Consider the following 20,288-nt stretch of genomic DNA (forward strand, 5'->3'; position numbering starts at 1 on the left):
ACATTGCATAATGTTTTATATGTGAATGGGTTAAAGCATAATCTATTGAGTATTAGTCAATTATGTGATAAGGGATACAATGTCATGTTTGAAACTAATAGTTGTAAAGTAATCGACATTGTTTCTAATCAGATTATGCTTGTTGGTCATAGAATATGAAACATTTATATGGTGCATTTAGATTCAATAAATATGACTAATTTATGCCTAGTTGCCAAGGATGAACATGATAGTTGGTTATGGAATAGGACACTAGGACATACTACTATGAGTGTTTTACAAAGACTAATTAAATGAGATTTAGTAAGAGGGTTGCCAAAGATAAAATATGTGATGCATGTGCTAAAGAAAAACATCAAAGAGCTTCCTTTAAGTTTATTAGTGATGTATCAACTAGTAGAGTATTACAATTGATCCATATTGATCTTTTTGGGCCAATTAGGACTGTTAGCTTGGGTGGAAAACAATATTGCTTTGTATTGGTAGATGACTATTCTAGATATACTTGGGGTTCTATTCTTAAGTACTAAAGATGAAAAATTAGAAAAATTCATCACGGTTTTAAAAGTAATCCAAAATGAAAAAGGTTACTCCATAACTAGTGTTAGGAGTGATCATGGTACTGAATTTGAAAATCTTGGATTTACTGAGTTTTGTAATTCTAATGGTATTAGCCATAATTTTTCAGCACCTAGAACCCCTCAACAAAATGAAGTTGTTGAGAGGAAAAATCGAACTTTAGAAGAAATGGTTAGAACCAAGCTTTGTGAAAACAATTTACCAAAATATTTTTGAGCAAAAGCCACAAATACTACTTGTTTTGTTGTAAACCGTGTAATGATTAGGCCTATTTTAAAAAAAATCCATATGAATTTTTCAAAAATAAAAATCCTAACATTAGTTATTTTCATCTTTTTGCATGTAAATGTTTTATTTTAAACAATGGTAAAGACAATCTTGGAAAATTTGATGCTAAAAGTGATGAAGGAATTTTTCTAGGTTATTCCTTAAATTCTAAAGCTTAGCGAGTTTTTAATAAAAGAACTTTAAAGGTAGAAGAGTCTATACATGTTGTTTTCGATGATAATCCCCTTCCGAGGAAGGATTATTATATTGATGATGACGTAGTTTTGTAAAAGTAAATAACATTAGGCATGACTTTCGAGAACCATCATCAAATGAAGAAACGAAAGATGAGTAAACTCACAATGTTCTCGAGAATTCAACCATTGAAGAAAGGGAAGTATCTTACCCTAAGGAATATAACTATGTCAAGGATGGTGAGATAATGGGTGATCCATCTAAAGGGGTAACAACTCTATCTTCTCTTAGAAATATATGTAATTATGTTGCATTTATCTCATGCATAGAGCCTAAAAATATTAAAGAAGCATTAAATGATGTACATTGGATCATGGCTGTGCAAGAGGATTTAAATCAATTTGAGAGAAGTAAAGTATGGACATTAGTTGAAAGGCCTAGTAATAAATCTATTGTAGGTACTAAATGGGTATTTAGGAATAAGCTTGATGAAAGTGGTAATATAGTGAGGAACAAGGCTAGACTTGTTGCTCAAGGCTAGACTTATTGCTCAAGGCTATACTCAAGAAGAGGGCATAGACTATAATGAAACATATGCTCCCGTAGCTAGGATGGAAGCAATAAGAATGTTATTAGCATTTGCATGTTTCAATGAATTTAAATTATATCAAATGGATATTAAAAGTGCATTTTTAAATGGTTTTATAAAAGAAGAAGTGTATGTGGAACGATCTCCTGGTTTTCAAAATTTCCAGATCATGTTTTTAAATTGAAAAAAACTCTTTATGGTTTAAAGGAAGCTCCTAGAGCTTGGTATGAAAGATTGTCAAACTTTTTAATAGAAAAATGTTTTTCAAAAGGAAAGGTTGACACTAAATTATTTTTAAAGCGAAAAGGTAAAGATATATTAGTAGTTCAAATTTATGGTGATGATATAATATTTGGTTCTACTAATGATGCTCTTTGCCAAGAATTTTCTAAGCTAATGCAGAGTGAATTTGAGATGAGCATGATGGGGGAGCTCTCATTTTCTTGGGACTCCAAATCAAGCAAATAAAAGATGGCATCTTCATTAATCAAGCAAAATACGTCAAGGATATGCTCAAGAAATTTGGATTGCAAAATGGAAAACCTCATGTCACTCCAATGAGCTCTTCTACAAAGCTTGACAAAGATGAAGGAGGTAAATGTGTGGATTTTAAATTGTATAGGTCAATGATTGGCTCTTTGCTTTATCTAACCGCAAGTAGACCGGACATTATGTTTAGTGTTTGCTTACGTGCTAGGTTCAAATCATGCCCTAAGGAATCACATTTACTAGCCATTAAGAGAATCTTTAGATACTTTAAGGACACTCCTAATTTAGGACTTTGGTATCCTAGAGACTCTAGCTTTACTTGCATGCTTTCTCTGAAGCGGATTATGGAAGATACAAAATAGATAGGAAAAGCACCTCCGGTACTTGTCAATTCCTAGGAAATATGTTAATTTCTTGGTTTTCAAAGAAACAAAATTGTGTTGCATTATCTACCACTGAAGCGGAATACATTTCAGTTGGTAGTTGTTGTGCACAAGTTTTATGGATGAAACAAAAACTTTTAGATTATGGAATTGAAGTAGGTACCATATCTATCAAGTGTGACAATACTAGTGTTATTTGTCTCACTAAAAATCCCATCCAACACTCTAGAACTAAGTACATTGAAATTAGACATCATTTCATTAGAGATCATATCACTAAAGAAGAAGTAGTTCTAGAATTTGTTGATACTTTGCACCAATTAGCTAATATTTTTACAAAACCTTTAGATAAAGAAAGAATTTGGACACTTAGAAGAGAATTAGGTTTAACTGATCTATCTTCACTTAGTGTTTAAAATAATTTTAGAACTTTTAATTAAAAGATGAAAAATGCTTATAAAAATAACATTTTTGAGTGCATTCTATGCTAATAGTTAGGGGAAGTTTATGATTCTTAGTGAAAATTAATATCATGTTCAAATAAAATTTAAGGATAGAGTTGTTTGATTAAACATTGTTAATTTTCATTATATGAGTTTCCAATACCACTAGATCTAATTAATTTAGCTTTCTAAGTGTTTAAATACATATTTTTGACATTTTTGTGCACCAGGTATCGATACCCCCTTTATAGGTATCGATACCCCCTTACTAGGTATCAATACCCCTTCAATGTGTATAGATACCCTTATAAGGGTTTCGGTACCCCCTGTCATGTTTAGGTTTTAAATCCTTAAAATTCTCATTTTTGCCAAAACCCTTAATATAAACCCTACACGCTGTTCATACTCTCTCTCACCCCTAATCTTTACTTTCCTCAAAATCAACGATTCTAAGTCGGATTTCAGTCAATTTTCAACTCCTAATCCTGCTAGCATCATCAAATTAGTGCAAATTACACCACTTCTCACTCAATCTCAAAATCTTCAAGGTATTATCCTAAAACCACTATTTCTATTTTATTGATTTTTAAACTTAGAACTAGTTTTGATTAGTTCTAGGTTGATCTATATATCGGGCATTGATTATATGATGTTTCTAAACTAGATTTTACAATAAATTTCATAAAAAACACAAGATTTTATCAAAAAAATTTAACTTCGAAATAAAAAATGTTTTGAATTTAAAATTGTTGTTTTTGATTTAATTATGTCGTTTTAAAACTACATATTAATTTTCAAACATTGTTTTCAAACATAGTTTTCAAAATTGCTCATTAGGATTATTTTAGAGAACTTTGAAATATTAAGGACTCATTTGAGTTTTGGGTTTGATATTGTTGCATACATGTGTTTTAAAATTGCATGTATCTATCCTATTTCGATATCTTGAACCATGTCTCAAAAATACCCTAGGTCATCATCTAGTCGTTCAAATCGAGCACAAAACCCACCTCCAAATCCACATCCTATACAACCACAAAACTCTAACCCCGATGATCCCAAAATGACAATTCGAAACTCGTTCTTTAACGAACCTGGACGTAGGGATAATCTTTACCATAGGTTTGTTTATCTCTTCGAGTCTTACAAAATTCGGGAAGAACGTATTCCTTTTCTTCAAGCTATGGTAGATATGAACTTTAGATATCTTCCTACCCTACAAGCTTGGAAATTTGATAAACTTTTTCAACTCAAACCAATAGTTTACCAACAACTTGTTCGAATTTTCTATTCCAATGCAGTTTGTATCCAAAACGAAGCTCGAACCGAAACAATAGGAATTTGATCCTATCTTCTAGGTCAATTCATTTAAATTGATTCGGAATACATAGCTAACGCATTTGGTTTAGATACTAACGGCTTAGATAATGAAAAACAAGTAGTAAGTACTCCTTAGAAAGCCAAGACGAGTGCGAGTGTGTTAGATCACCTCGATCATTTTCTTCATCTGATCATCTCTTGGTGGTTTAGACCATCCAGAGGCAAATACTCCACTCTTAGAGCTTTAGACCTTTGGTGGATACATTGTATCCAGAAAAATAAGAAAATAAACCTACCACAAATTATATTTGTTGAACTCATTAAAACCGTAAACCTTGTCCCTAATAAAAAGCTTGTTGAAACTCTAGTTTATGGTTGCCTTCTGAGTAACTTGTTTATCAAAGCCCAGCTTAGAGTACAGCTTGGTGTAGCCATCTCTCTCAAAAACTAAATCAACTTGACATCTTTAAAGAAATCGGGATTGAAAAAGGAAAATGATTAATGGGTTCGATCCACTGAGAAAACACCGGGAGCTAGCTCTTCACAAGCTCCTCTGGTACCGGCAGCGGACGATGATCCATAACTTCAAAATCTATTTCAAGATATCGACGATCTTGTACCCGACGATGAGCCGGCATAGCAAGAGGATCCAATGCCTCCATACTTTTAAACATTCATGGAGACATTGGATATGAGGTTTGCATCATTAGAGTCCCACTTGACTGCTATGGGGACTCAACAATTGGAGAATCAACGAGAGATTCAAGCTAACCGCAAAGCAATGGATAATCGATTCAATGCTATGGACGATACACTCGATGCGCTTACACGAGATGTGGCTAATATATGGGCAAATCTATCTCTTCTCGATCCTCTTACGGATGCTTGAACTTCGCTTGCTAGTTTTCTTAGGTGGAATCATAATGGATCCTAATATTTTTTAAAACATTTTGCTTGTTTTGGATTTGTGTTTTAGAATTTAGATGTTTAAATTGTTTGTTTGGATGTTTATTTTGGTTTGAATGATTATTAGTTATTTGAGCTTCAATTTAATTTTTAACATTTTACATACAACAACAACAACAACAAAACCCTATTCCCATATGCAATAGGGTAAGGGGGAGGTAGGGTAGTAGGCTGCCCCCAACGCCAGGTTGAGAGCAGCTTCCGTGGAAGACCTCCGGCTGTCAGAAATTTAAAAATAAAGATAAAATGCAATGCAATGCATGTATATATAAATACGTAGTTGAAACAGTCTTCATATGCAGTCTTCATATGCGCGTATGTAATGGGAAGTAATCCATGTAAATGAATCCCTGCGTAAAAATCTCTGTATAAAGACAGAATCGTAAGACCCGACAAAATTTTAAAAAAGGAAACATGACGAGAATGATACATAGAAAATCAACGATAGCAAGCAACGAGAAGGTATAAAGTCAAATGGGTTAAAACCTAAACTAAGGTAACACTACTCCGTTACCCTAGTTCTAAGCCTTCATAAATTCCAATGACAGAGACGTAAAAAAAAGAGAAATTACTACAAAGGCATTAAAAGAAGACAGAGATGATACACCCTATGGATATGACCTGCACTATTCGGCTACCCTGGTCTTAAGTCTCCATACTTTCCTATCAGAGGTCATGTCCTCGGCAAGGGCTAAATCCTTCAAATCAGATCTCAAGCAGTCTTCCCACTTCTATCTTGGTTGTCCTCTCCTTCTGGCACCGTCGACTGTAATCGATTCTACCCTCCTGACTGCATCCGATGGTTGTCACCTACGGACATGCCCAAACCACCATAGTATTCCCTCTCTCAATTTTTTGGATACAGGCACCACCCCCAAGGACATCCTAATAGCATAGTTTGGTGTCATGTCCCACAGAGTCCTACCACATGCCCATCGAAGCATTCTTATTTATGCGGCCTCCATCCTCCTTACGTGATCCTTCTTGATTGCCCAACATTCTGATCCATATAGCAGCGCTGGTCTTATTGCCATTCTATAAAATTTTCTCTTAAGTTTTAGAGGCACCTTCTTGTCACACAAAACTCCAGTAGCATCCCTCCACTTTAGCCATCCCGCCTTTATACAGTGTATAACGTCATCATCCACACCCCCATCTTTATGTATCATAGACCCTAGGTACTTAAAACAATCATTTGAGGGGAGAACGTGTCCTTCTATGCATACTTCTACATCTTCATCGTTTTGGTTCCCAATGAGGTTTGAGCATAAATACTCTGTCTTTTCAATATTGATCCTTAGACCTTTTTCTTCCAAAGCAGTCTTCCAGGTAGTCAGTCTACTATTCAACTCAGTTTTTGTTTCAGCAACTAGGATAATGTCTTCAGTGAAAAGCATACACCATGGAACATCGTCTGGTGTCGCACAATAGATGTCGTCAATAATCAAGCCGAAGATGTAAGGTCTAAGAGCCGACTCCTAGTGGAGTCCGATTTCCCGGGAATGCCTCAGTGTCACCAACTGTAGTCCTGAGGTATGTAGTAGATCTACAGTACATATCACGAATTGCCTGGATATAAGTAGTTGGGATCCGTCTCATTTCCAAGGTCTTCCAGATCGTATCGCGGGGAATGATATCATACGCCTTCTCAAGGTCAATGAATGCCATGTGAAGATCTCTATTTTTTTTCATGTATTTCTCCATAAGCCGTCGAAGTAGATGAATCGCCTCCGTAGTAGACCTGCCTGGCATAAAGCTAAATTGGTTTTTCGAAACCCTAGTAACCTGTCTCAACCTAGCCTCTATCACCCTTTCCCATAGCTTCATAGTATGGCTGAGTAGTTTAATACCTCTGTAGTTGCCACAACGTTGGGGATCTCCTTTATTCTTATAGATTGGTATCACCATAGACTTTCTCCACTCCTCTGGCATCTTAGCAGTCTCTAAAATAATATTAAAGATGTTGGTCAACCACTTAACCCCCTCTTTTCCTAGGGTCAACCACACAGTGATAGGAATTTGATCTGGACCAACATCTTTATCCCTCCCCATCTTTCTAAGAGCCATTTTGACTTCCTCAAACCCAATTCTACTTGTAGGGCAGTCATTGATCGTAGTATGGTGGTCGACTGACCCATCAACGATACTATCTCTACAAGGAGAGGCATTGTCATTAAATAAGCCAAAGAAGTAACTACCCCAAACCCTCTTAATATCATTATCTTTCACTAAAAGAACACCATTGTTGTCCTTAATAAACCTAATGCTACCTAGATCTTTCTTCCTATTCTCCCTGGATTTTGCTAGCATGAAGATGCCGTTTTGACCTTTCTTAGTGTCTAATATCTTGTACATTTCCTCGTATACCTTATCCTTTTCTTTAGCAACCATTTTGTTTTTGTTTCCCTCTTTGCCTCTTTGCCTCCTTGTATCGTTGTTTAGCTCTCGATCTTTCTTCGTCGTCATTGCAGTGTAGATACTCCTTGAAGCAAGTTTGCTTTGTCTTCACCTTAGTTTGGACTTCGTCGTTCCACCACCACGATTCTTTATGCTCCTTGACCTTCCCTGTCGACAACCCAAGGGTGTTTTCCCCACCTCTTTGATGAAATTTGCCATATTTTTCCATAACATATCTGCATTATTTGAGTTTGTAGTTCCAAAACTTGTATTAGACAAAACCTTACTCCTAAAGTCATCAGCTGTCGCTCTATGTAAGTTCTTCCAGAGGATCCTAGGTTTACCAAGTTTAGCCCCCCTATGAGTGCTCCGCTCGTGTCATACGCGGAACACCAAAACCAACAATCTGTGTTGTGAAGCACATGCCTCTTCAGGGAACACCTTACAGTCAATGCAACCCATCGATCCCGATTTTGAACCATAATATAGTCGATTTGGGTACAATATCCCCCGCTATGGAACGAAATCAGGTCCATATCTCTCTTGTTAAAGAAGGAGTTAGTGACCACCAAATCGTGTGCAGTAGCAAATTCAAACAGCGTACGCCCCTCCTTGTTCCTACTACCAAAACTGAAACCCCCATGAACACCGTCATACCGGTCTGTTGCACTACCTATATGGCCATTGAAGTCTCCCCCTATGAAAACTCTTTGGTCCTCCGGAATGCTCCTAAGTACTTCATCTAACTGATCCTAGAAGCAACGTTTATCCCCATCCCCTAGTCCAACGTGTGGGGCATACACTGAAAGGACATTCACCACTTCCGCTTCTATAATAACTTTAATCATCATGATCCTATCCCGGTATCTACAAACTTCAACTACATTTTCCTTAAGCCTAGAGGATACCAAGATACCAACCCCATTTCTAGTGTTATCTACGCCTGAATACCACAACTTGTACCCATTACACTCTCTGGTACGAGCCCCTTTCCACCTAATCTCCTGAATACATACAAAATCTATTTTCCTATTACTAAGTACGTCGGTCATCTCCAGCAGTCTAGCATTTAATGTGCCTACATTCAACGAACAAACTCTAAGTCTAGTCTCTTTGACGCCACTCTGTCGAGCCCTCCCCCTATGCGCCCTATGGGATCTAAAAGAAGGACATGACCTCAAGTAATCATCTATAGCCGAAGCTATGGGGAGCTATGAAAAAGGAATCCAAAGAAGACAATAGATGCACCAATAAAATGCTAGAGAATTGAGGGGTATAAGAAGCTTAGTTGGTTATTTAATAAGATTTTAATTTATATAATACTATTGTTATTTTTATTGCTAAAAACCTAGTGTTAAAAGGGAAGAAAATAGATCTTGATGTATGAATGAATAAACCCTAGACAGCCATAACAGATTTCAAACCCACATACTACAACAGTAAATTTAAAACACTGAAAATTAATACCCAGATCAGAATTCAAAAACCCAAATCAAAGAGTAAACTTTGAAAGACAAAGGTGGAAAGAAATACATGCAGAGATTAAAGCAAAAGCAAAAGCAAAGGAGAAATAAATGGACAGGGAAAGGTCACGGCTGCACAGAAATTAAATGGAATTTCTATTTAAATCCAAGGATCCACAGCTTGAAGATCCAAAAGTTGGAATTCGGAGATCTAAGAAATATAGAACATGAAGAGATTTGGATCTGAGGAAGAGAGAAAACGCAAGTCTCTGTATCTTCTAGAATTTTTAATTGTTTACACAATAAAAGCATTAATCTATAATAAAGAACAAATAGGAAGATCAATTTCAAAATAAAGTCAAAAAAGTTCTCACAAGAACTATAGAAAGCAGATCAAGCTAACTAGAAAAGTAAAAAACCAGATCCAAAGAGAAGCAGATTAAGCTAACTCTAAGTCTATAAAATCCTTTAGAATTCTAGATTTGTCAAGCTAGCTTGAGAATAAGAGCATAGTTAAAGAAGATGGCACCAATTTACGGAAGAGCAGTGCTTGTTTTTCAAGCTCGATGTGGATGTCATGTTGGCATATTGGAGGATCCGGGTAACCGAGAATAACTTTTAACATTTTGCATCATTTAGAATATATGACCAATTACCATTGCACATTATTTATGAGTATTGATTTATGGAACTAATTACTAATCTTTCCCTTCATTGTGATCTTAGCAGCTTAAGCTTTATCAAATTATCAATTGGCTTAAATTTCAAATTCTTGTTTAAAATCGTTTTATAGTCTTTTTTATTTAACAAAAAGGGGGAGAAGTGTTATAGTAAGGGGGAGTAATTTTAAAAAATTGATTTCAAAAATTATTTTCAATAAGAAAATCTTAAAATTTCTAAAATGTTTGTTATATCAAAAATAGGGATATTGTTGAAAACATTTTGATGTTTCGATATAACAAATAAAGTGTTCATGAATTTTAAGATTTTATATTGAAAATATAAACATTTAATTTATATATTCTATTAAATTATTAAAATATAAAAAATATTACTTCAAGTTTTCAAATGTCAATTTCAATCCTTACTTAAGTGTAAAATTACGTTTCAATCTTAAAATATTTTTGAAACAATTTTTACAAAGTATTTCGAACCATAATCGAGCCAAAAATAAGTTTTAAATAAGGAGGTACCGATACCCTATGCCAATTTTGGCTCCGAGAAAAATAGAATGCCCTATAGGTACTGATACCCCCTAGAGGTATCGATACCCCTAGTCATTTAACGGTCGAAATATTTAAATTTTACACTGCAGGTACCGATACCCATTGAAGGGGTACCGATACCCCACGCTCCCAGCAGCCTTTTTCAAGATAATTTTCACACTATAACGGCTCTAACATCACCCAAATGATTCACAATGGCTAGAATTAATCCAAGGTGTATTTAAACAAGTTCTGAAGCCATTGATCAATAAGAATTGAGAGAGAATCAAAGAGAAAGCCTTAAACATAAAGTTTGAGCATTTCAAGCCTATTTTTCATTCAATATTCATTTTGCTTTAAAGAACTCTTGTTGTACTCAATTGTATTCATCTTTGAGTGTTCTTTCTTTGTTCTAGAATTGTGCAAACATCTTTCCTTGTGAGGTTTTTCTGTAAGTTTGCAAAATTTGTATTGTTCTCTTTGGGAAAGAGTGTTCTCAAGAATTTGAGGTATAATTCTTGAGGGATTTGTAAGGTTACTCTTTGTCCTCAAAAGAAATACAAATTTGTGAATTTGTGGAAAATCCTTAGTCTGGATAACTAAGGTAGTGGACGTAGATTTTGGTTGAGAAAGTTAAACCACTCTAAATCGCTGTGCAAATATTTTCTATTTTTTGCATAAGCTTCCACCAAATTTTTAATTTCCAATTCACCCCTCTCTTGGCTATTTCGTCGATCGATTAACTCAACAGTCAACCTTCCCTTTTGAAAAACCTTTTTCTACTAAAAAGCTTGGCAATCTTTCATACCAAGCTCTAGGAGCTTGTTTTAAACCATATAAACCTTTTGTCAATTTAAAAACATGGTTTGGAAATTTTGAATCTTCAAAACCAGGAGGTTGTTCCACATACACTTCTTCTTTTATAAAATCATTTAAAAATGCACTTTTAACATCCATTTGATATAATTTAAATTAATTGAAACATGCAAATGCTAATAACATTCTTGTTGCTTCCATCCTAGCTACAGGAGCTTATGTTTCATCATAGTTCATGCCCTCTTCTTGAGTATAGCCTTGAGCAACAAGTCTAGCCTTGTTCCTCACTATATTACCAATTTCATCAAGCTTTTTCCTAAATACCCATCTAGTACCTGCAGTAGATTTATTACTAGGTCTTTCAACTAATGTCCATACTGTACTTCTCTCAAATTGATTTAACTCTTCTTGCATAGCCATAATCCAATTTTCATCTTTTAATGCTTCTTGAATATTCTTAGGCTCTATGCATGAGATAAATGCAACAAAATTATATATATTTCTAAGAGAAGATCGAGTTATTACCCCTTTGGATGGATCACCTATAATTTCACCATCCTTGATATAGTTGTATTCTCTTGGGTGAGAGACTTCCCTTTATTCAATGGTTGGATTCTCGAGAGCATCGTGAGTTTCCTCATCTTTCATTTCTTCCTTTGATGATGGTTATCCAACATCATGTCCAACGTCATGTGTATTTACAATACCTACGTCATCATCAACATAAGAATCCTTCATTGGAAGGGGATTATCATCTAAAACAACATGCATAGACTCTTCTACCACTAAAGTTCTTTTATTAAATACTCGATAAGCTTTAGAATTTAAGAAATAATTTAGAAAAATTCCTTCATCACTTTTAGCATCAAATTTGCCAAGATTGTCTTTACCGTTGTTTAAAATAAAACATTTGCATCCAAAAGGATGAAAATAACTAATGTTAGGCTTTTTATTTTTGAAAAGTTCATATGGAATTTCATTCAAAATAGGCCTAATCATTACTCGATTAATAACATATCAAGCAGTATTTGTGGCTTCTGCCCAAAAATATTTTGGCAAATTGTTTTCACAAAGCATGGTTCTAGCCATTTCTTCTAAAGTTCGATTTTTCCTCTCAACAACTCCATTTTATTGAGGGGTTCTAGGTGCTGAAAAATTATGGCTTATTCCATTAGAATTATAAAACTCAGTAAATCCAAGATTTTCAAATTCAGTACCATGATCACTCCTAACACTAGAAATGGAGTAACCTTTTTCGTTTTGGATTACTTTTGAAAACGTGATGAATGTTTCCAATGCTTCATCTTTAGTACTTAAGAATAGAACCCAAGTACCAAGATAAATGCATATTGTCTTCCACCCAAGCTAATAGTCCTAATTGGCCCAAAAAGATCTATATGGATCAATTGTAATACTCTACTAATTGATACATGCATCACAGATTTTATCTTTGTCAAATTTTAGCTTTGGCAACCCTCTTACTAAATCTCCTTGAATTAGTCTTTGTAAAACACTCATGCTTGTATGTCCTAGTCTCCTATGCCATTACCAACTATCATATTCATCCTTAGCATCTAGGCACAAGTTAGTCATATTTATTGTATCTAAATGCACCATGTATATGTTTCCTATTCTATGACCAACAAGCATAATCCGATTAGATTGAATGTCAACAATTTTACAACCATTTGTTTCAAATAAGACATTGTATCCTTTATCGCATAATTGACTAATACTCAATAGATTATGCTTTAACCTATTCACATATAATACTCTTTCTATTTGTATGGAAGTGGTTTTACCTATAGTACATATACCTTCAATGTAACCTTTTGAATTGTCACCAAAGGTTACCAGTCCTCCATTTTTGTCGTTAAGCTCTATAAACCGGCTCTTGTCTCTGGTCATGTGTCTTGAGCATCCACTATCAAGGAACCATGAATTTGATCTTGTATTTTACACATTATAACAATGCTCCTTTTCCTACAAACATAGATTAATTTTTAATTTTTGGTACCCAAATTCTTTTGGGTCCATATTCATTAGTTTCTAAAATCCTAGTCTCATTGGATATCCATTTGTGTAGGATATCCTTATCTTTAGTAGTAATGAGTCCTTTAGGAACTCATATACTTCTAACGATTTTTCATTCAAGGTTCTTTGGGGACCTCTATGATTGTAGTTTTTAAAACTTTTTCTAACAAAGTTGAATTTTGAACTTTCTCCATTTTTAAAACGTTTTGTTCCAATTTTATTAAAAGAAGCTTTAAGATCATCAATATCTTTTTTAGTATCTTCATTAACTCTTGAAAGTAAGTTATGCAAATCAATATTTTTCTTTTTAAACTCATGTAGTTTGATTTGCAAATTTTTAATCTTACTCTCAAGATCAAAGTTGGTCTTGGATATGAGATTATTTTTGTTTTTCAATTTCGAAATATTATTCTTGTATTTTAAAAATAATTTCTCATAATACGAAGTCAACCCAGTATATTTCTCTAACAGCTCATCAAAAGAATAATCTTCGAAATTAAATGAGCTAGAGGTTACCTAAGAATCTTCCCCGATGGCCATCAGGCACAAGTTTACTACTTCTTGTTCCTCTTCATTTGATGATTCATCATCATCACTCCAAGTAGCCATGTGTGCCTTGTGCTTCTTCTTTGATTGACATTTCTTCTTTAATTGCGAACAATCGTATTTGACATGCCCGGGATTTTTGCATTTGTAGTAAATAATAGGGTATTTCTCTTTTGGTTCATTCTTGAAGCCTTCATTTCGTTTGAATTTTCTTCCTCTGTTGGGCTTCATTAGTTTTCTGAACCATTTGACAAATAATGTCATTTCCTCATCATCGTCATCTTCATCAGAATTACTCTCATCTTTTGTATATTTGATAGCAACTCCAACGTTTTTCTTCTTCTCCATTTCCTTCTTTGTCTCGTCCTTCTTCTCGAGGTCTACCTCATCTTGAATCATCATTTCATATGTGAGGAGAGAACCGATTAGTTCATCAAGAGTTAGAGACTTTAGGTTTTTAACGGCGATGTCTTCTTTGATTGCCAAGCTTTTGGAAGAGAATAAATTAACTTCTTCACAAGCTTCTCATTTGGAATGATCTCTCCATATGATTTGAGACCATTGATAATCACGGAAAATCTATCCTTCATAGATTTGATGTCTTTATCCGGTTTCATCCTGAAATTTTCATAGCTATGAGTTAGAAGACTAATTTTAGATTCTTTTACCTCGTTTGTGCCTTCATGAATAACTTGTAGTTTATCTCATATCTCCTTGACGGTTGTAGAAGATGAAACTCTCTCGTATTCATCTGGTCCAAGAGTACAAAATAGAATATGGATAGCCTTAGAGTTAAGCTGAAAAATTTTCGTCTATTCTTCACTCCATAAATTTGAATGAGTGGATGGTATGATGTATCCGTTCTCCACGATTTTCCATGCTCCCATGTCACTTTCTTGAATGAAGTACCTCATTCTATTCTTCCAATAAGCATAATTAGCTCCATTGAAGAAAGGAGGCTTGTTGACGGGATGAGAATCAAGAACGAAGTCGAAGTTTGAAGTGGAGGTCATTGATGACTTGAATATTGATATGACTCTTCCTAAATCGACTCAAGAGGTTGTTAAACCTTCAAATGAGTGTAGCTCTGATACCAATTGTTGAGTTAATCGATCGATGAAATAGCCAAGAGGGGTGAATTGACAATTAAAATTTTGGTGGAAACTTTTGCAGAAAATTAAAAATATTTGCACATCGATTTTGAGTGGTTCGACTTTCTCAACCAAAGTCTACGTCCACTGCCTTAGCTATACACACTAAGGATTTTCCACAAATTCACTAATTTGTCTTTCTTTGAGGACAAAGAGTAACCTTACAACTCCCTCAAGAATTATACCCCAAATTCTTGAAAACACTCTCTCTCAAAGAGAACAATACAAATTTCGCAAACTTACAAAAAAATCTCACAAGGCAAGTTGTTTGCACAATTCTAGAACAAAGAAATAACACTCAAGAATGAATACAATTGAGCACAAATGGTGTTCTTGAAAGCAAAATCAATATTAAATGAATATAGGCTTGAAATGCTCAAACTTGAGGTTTGCTGCTTTCTCTTTGATTTTCTAGCTTCTCTTCTTAATTATTGTTGATCAATGGCTTCAGAACTTGTTTATATACACCTTGGATCACTTCTGAACATTGAGGATTATTGGTGAAGTCAATAAACTTGTTATTGGTGAATTCAAATATTTCGACCGTTGGTTGACATAGTGTATCGTACACTTGGGGTGTATCGATACACTAATTACATTCGATGTTTTTCCTGAGCCAGGGGTGTATCGGTACATCAGTTGTGTATCGATACTCATATTACATTCGATGTTGGGGTATATCGATACATCCAAGAGTGTATCGGTACCTCCCTTTGTAAAAATTATTTTTGGCTCGATTAAGGTTTGAAATACTTTGTAAAAATTGTTTCAAAAATATTTAAAGGCTGAAACACAATTTTACACTTAAGTAAGGTTTGGTAAAGTGATTCTAAGACAAGGATTTAAACAGAGCCAAGGTGACCATACTTTTTTTTGTGAAATACTCTTCTTTAGAGGGAGTGACTGCACTTTTGGTGTGTGTAGTTGACATAATTATCACATGAAATGATCTTGAAGGAATTGGTAGTTTAAAAAAGTGTCTGATAAAGGAGTTTGAAGTTAAGGAACTTGGAATATTAAAATATTTTCTTGGAATTGAAGTGACACATTCACAGTAGGGGATTTTTATATCTAAACAAAAGTATACTCTGGACTTGTTGAAAGAGACTGGAAAACTAGAGTGTATGAACACCAATAGAGGTCAATCATAAGCTTGAAGATTCAAAAAATGATGATGCAATAGTTGATAGAAGTTAATCTCAGAGACTTATGGGAATGCTTATTTATTTGTCACACACCAGACATAACATATGTTGTTGGAGTTGTAGGCTAATTTATGCACAATCCCAAATAATCACATCTAAGGGATGTGACTCAAATTTTGCAGTGCTTAAAAGGGACACCAAGCAAAGGAATTTTGTTTAGAAGAAAGGAAAATTTAACTCTAGAAGCATACATTGATGCAGACTATGCTGTATCCATAGTTGATAGAAGATCAACCTCTGGGTACTGTACTTTCTTTGGAGGAAATTTAGTTACATGGAGGAGAAAAAAACAGAATGTTGTGGCTAAATCGAGTGCAAAAGATGAGTTTCAAGCTATGGCTTTGGGAATTTGTGAGTTACTATGGCTGAAGATAATTGTAAAAGATTTGAAGGTCAAATAGGATGAACCAATGAAGTTATATTGTGATAACAAGTCAGCAATTAATATTGCTCACAATCCAGTTCAACATGACAGAACAAAACATGTTGAAGTGGACAAACATTTCATAAAGGAGAAACTCGATAGTGACCTGATCTGTACTCCTTAAGTGACCATCGGAGATCAAGTCACAGATATACTTACCAAGGGTCTACCTGATAAATGTTTTCAAAAGTTGACAGACAAGCTAAGGATGGAAGACATCTATGCCCTAACTTGAGGGGGAGTGTCAAAGATTAGCTTTCTAAATTAGGAAGATTATGTAGGATATTTGTAAATATATTATACTAATTAGGATCCCTAACTTTAAGGGATTAGAATTACTCCTAGAATCAATTATTTACCTAGCTTACTAGTTTCCTAAGATAAGACACCAATGTGTATATATAAATAGTGTATTTTCTACATAAAGAAATATTATCGATGGAGAGATAAACCTGTTTTAACAATATACCTTTCTTACAGTAATTGTGGATCTTGTTTCCAATGGTAGCTACTATGTACTACCTATACCAAATCAACGAGTTTTAATCCCAATCAATGTTTTTGGGTTCGGCTACAAAAATAATGAAATAAAATAATTTATGTTGGGTGCATGAATGCTTGACCATTATGTCCTTAAAGTTCTAATAGTTTTATTTCATTCTTTATAACTATTAACCATATAGTTTTTGGGCTTCCCTTCAAGCTTTCAGCCTATGCTACGTTAATTTTCTCCATCATTCTAAAAGTGCATCCCTCGACCTGTGTCTTATGGGACTTATCGTTTTTTCTAACTCATCCTTGTCATACCATACATGCATTGTAACATTTTAATTTTGGCTATATTCATCTTTTGTATATGTTTCGACTTGTTAATCTAACATTCTGTGCCTTATAGCAACGCAAGAATAATAGCTGTCCTATAAAACATCCACTTCAAACTCAAAGTTTTTCTCACACTAGATCATAATTCATAAGTTTGACAGAAAATGTATTTTTAGTGTGTAAATCTGAACAATTTGATGTTCATAAGTTTCTTGATGTCAATCCTTATAAGTATTATGTACATTCTTTATTAGGAAAGTTCTAAGGGAGACATCTGGTGGAAGAGATGCAGAACGTGTTCCCCTGAAGTTGGAAATAAAAGTCGAGGTATAACTGATTTTTTTTCCATGTTTGAATTGCCAACAGTTTTTAACAGTGTGGTTAATTTGTACTTTTTTGGTTATGATTAAGTTTTAAATCCTTCAAACATGAAAAATTTTCTGAAGCTGCTTTTAATTATGAGCATTGATACTGATATTAAGTCATATTCCTTTAGGTGATAGATTATGACAAAGAAGGATCAGTCTTGCGACTAAGGGGGAAGAACACCTTGGAGAATGAACATGTTAAGGTAGTGCATCATAGAATGCTGTCTCTTTTTTAATATTTTTTTATTGCTTTTAAATGCATCATTGTCTTGTTGCAGATAGGGGCATTCCATACTTTAGAACTTGAGCTTCATCGACCTTTCGTATTAACAAAGGTAGTTATCCTTTCTGGAGTAATCTATAATATTGTATCCTTTCTTGTTTGTCCACTAACCTTCGGAACTAAATCTGTGTAATGTACAAATTGTATGCTTTTGGGCATCTCTTTCGTACTTCAGTAAGCAAACTTCTATTCTTGATAGTTGTGAATATCATTGTAGTTTCTGCAATTCATCTGTGCACATATTCCTGTCTAGTTAAAGAATCTTTGATACAGTATAAATGTTACTTTGTTTACTTTCTACATGTTTTTTGGCCTTTTTAGGGCTATGCCATGTGCAGATATTTGTGGCTAGTCAAGAGATGTCCCTCTGTTCTGGGTGCGTGTTTTGAAAAATAGGGATGGAGATCACCAAGAATGTGTGAAAGGGAATAGTTGACAGAGGTCAAGGGCATTGGCAATCATTGGCATATTTTCATAAGCTATATGCAGGCAGGCTACAACTGGATTAGTTTGAAGAGTAACATAGCCTAATGAAACCTAATTTTCAAAACTAATCAAAAAAATAAACTATTATCTAGTATTAATCAAGTTATAGGCATGCGCTATGCTGCTATAGAAAGCAAGCAAAGGTGGAGTGGACCATACCCAATAATAGAAATCATTGAGAAATCTTATTAATGATTCTAGTCTATCCTCACTGCAACCCTTAATATTGGCTAAACTCCTAGGTATATTCCCTATGGTCATTCTTTCTTTTATAGCCTTCAGAATGACAATTATCTTTTGGAATTCATGGACATAATACATAACGTTTACTTGGAATATTTTAACACATCGCACAAGCTAGTTACTAGAATTGTGTTCCTTAGAGTTTTTGGTTTATCTTATTAGTCTTATTGTTGTTGAATATTACTAGTTCTTGAACTAATGTTTCTCCTTAAATTATGTCATCTTCCCGCTCTCAAAATATTTGATACTCCAGATGAATCATGGAATTTTCCTTTCATATCTTAGGAAATATGGGACTCATTGGCATTAGATGTACTCCATCAGGCCTCTGGTATGTAGTCTGACTTCTCCAATTGTCTGTGAAACTTCAAAATGAAAGCATCTGACGTTTATTATCATGCTTAGGGCTGATTTCTTAGTTTCATTTTGCTTGGTGACAAATTGCTGGTATATTGATTAAGGTTTTTAGAAGCGTTCTAGTATTTCAAAAATTTTAGCTGATATATTGCACTTCATGGTTAAAGTGTGGATTTGAAAAAGGGTGAATGATCTCTTTAGCTTCACAAATAAGGTTAAAGTGTTCATTATTAGAGTTGTTTTCATGTTTTCCTTATTCAGTATAGTAGAATGGCATATCTTACATCAGCTAATTTGTGGCTTTATATTTAATTCAGGTCTGATTCCTTCATTTAGTGCTTATTGGTTGTATACTTGGTATTAGCATTGTATCACCGTGCAATCTCATGGGTCTAAGCACGATATCACACAGCATCATCTAGATAATGCTGGCAAAGTTTATCCATACCTGTAAACTCGTTTAATTTGTGACTGAACCATAACCGACCCTGACTGACAGAATTTTTTATTAAAAAATGTATCTATAGTACTATAAAAAAATCAGGATGGCATGCTGCATCAGCAACAAAAAAGTCATGGTCTAATTTAACAATAAAGTTTTAACCTTGTTATCAACTGTTCTTAAAGTGCATTTTATAGAATATATCAAGACTGAAACCACTAAAATTTAGCTAGGGAAACTAAATCCAGTATCCACAGAATTGAAATGATAGAGGAACAAAATTCAGGCTTCAACCAAAAAATGTTAAAATGATAGTTCCTACATATTTGTTTGTCTCTGTCTATCTGCCTCTTTTAGCGCTCATTGAATAACGGTTTGGATTTCTCTTCTACCTCCTGTTTCCTGTCTTTCTCCAAAAATATAGATTTTTTGTCTTTTGTCTTTGTTTGCTCATAATTTGTTTTCTGTGTCTGTAATTTGAGTAATGCAAATTTAGGTAGCATCTTTTTAACAAGCATGATTTAACTTTGCAATTACACATATTCCAGATCCTGGTATATACTGCTTGTTGGTAGAAGGTATGTGAGACCAACTTGAAGAATGAATTTTGGTAGATAGTAAGTTGATTGTTATGGGAAATTGCCTTTAGTTTGCTGGGGGAATGACAGCCCTAGAATCTAATTTTGAGGCAAAGAAATAATATAACTGAAGGAGAAACTATTAATATTCCCAAATTCTAGTGGAATCAAGATTGATGTTCTAGCTAATTCTTAGTCACTGCACTGCTATTACTACCTCCAAAATATATAAAACAA

At 34.3% G+C, this 20,288-nt stretch overlaps 1 protein-coding gene across 1 annotated transcript in view; it reads left to right on the top strand.

The window, feature by feature from the left end:
• Window positions 1-18,454, top strand: part of LOC120145947 (protein PELOTA 1-like) — a 29,798-nt gene extending 11,344 nt beyond the window's left edge. The window contains exons 3-7 of the mRNA XM_039159640.1: window positions 17,549-17,621; window positions 17,791-17,865; window positions 17,941-17,997; window positions 18,267-18,321; window positions 18,435-18,454. Coding sequence (XP_039015571.1) covers window positions 17,549-17,621; window positions 17,791-17,865; window positions 17,941-17,997; window positions 18,267-18,321; window positions 18,435-18,454 — 280 coding nt within the window. The remainder of the gene's footprint in view (window positions 1-17,548; window positions 17,622-17,790; window positions 17,866-17,940; window positions 17,998-18,266; window positions 18,322-18,434) is intronic.
• Window positions 18,455-20,288: the final 1,834 nt, after the last annotated feature.

This window comes from Hibiscus syriacus, unplaced genomic scaffold (genome assembly GCF_006381635.1).
Source record: "Hibiscus syriacus cultivar Baekdansim isolate YM2019G1 unplaced genomic scaffold, ASM638163v2 tig00110895_pilon, whole genome shotgun sequence".
NCBI lineage: Eukaryota > Viridiplantae > Streptophyta > Magnoliopsida > Malvales > Malvaceae > Hibiscus > Hibiscus syriacus.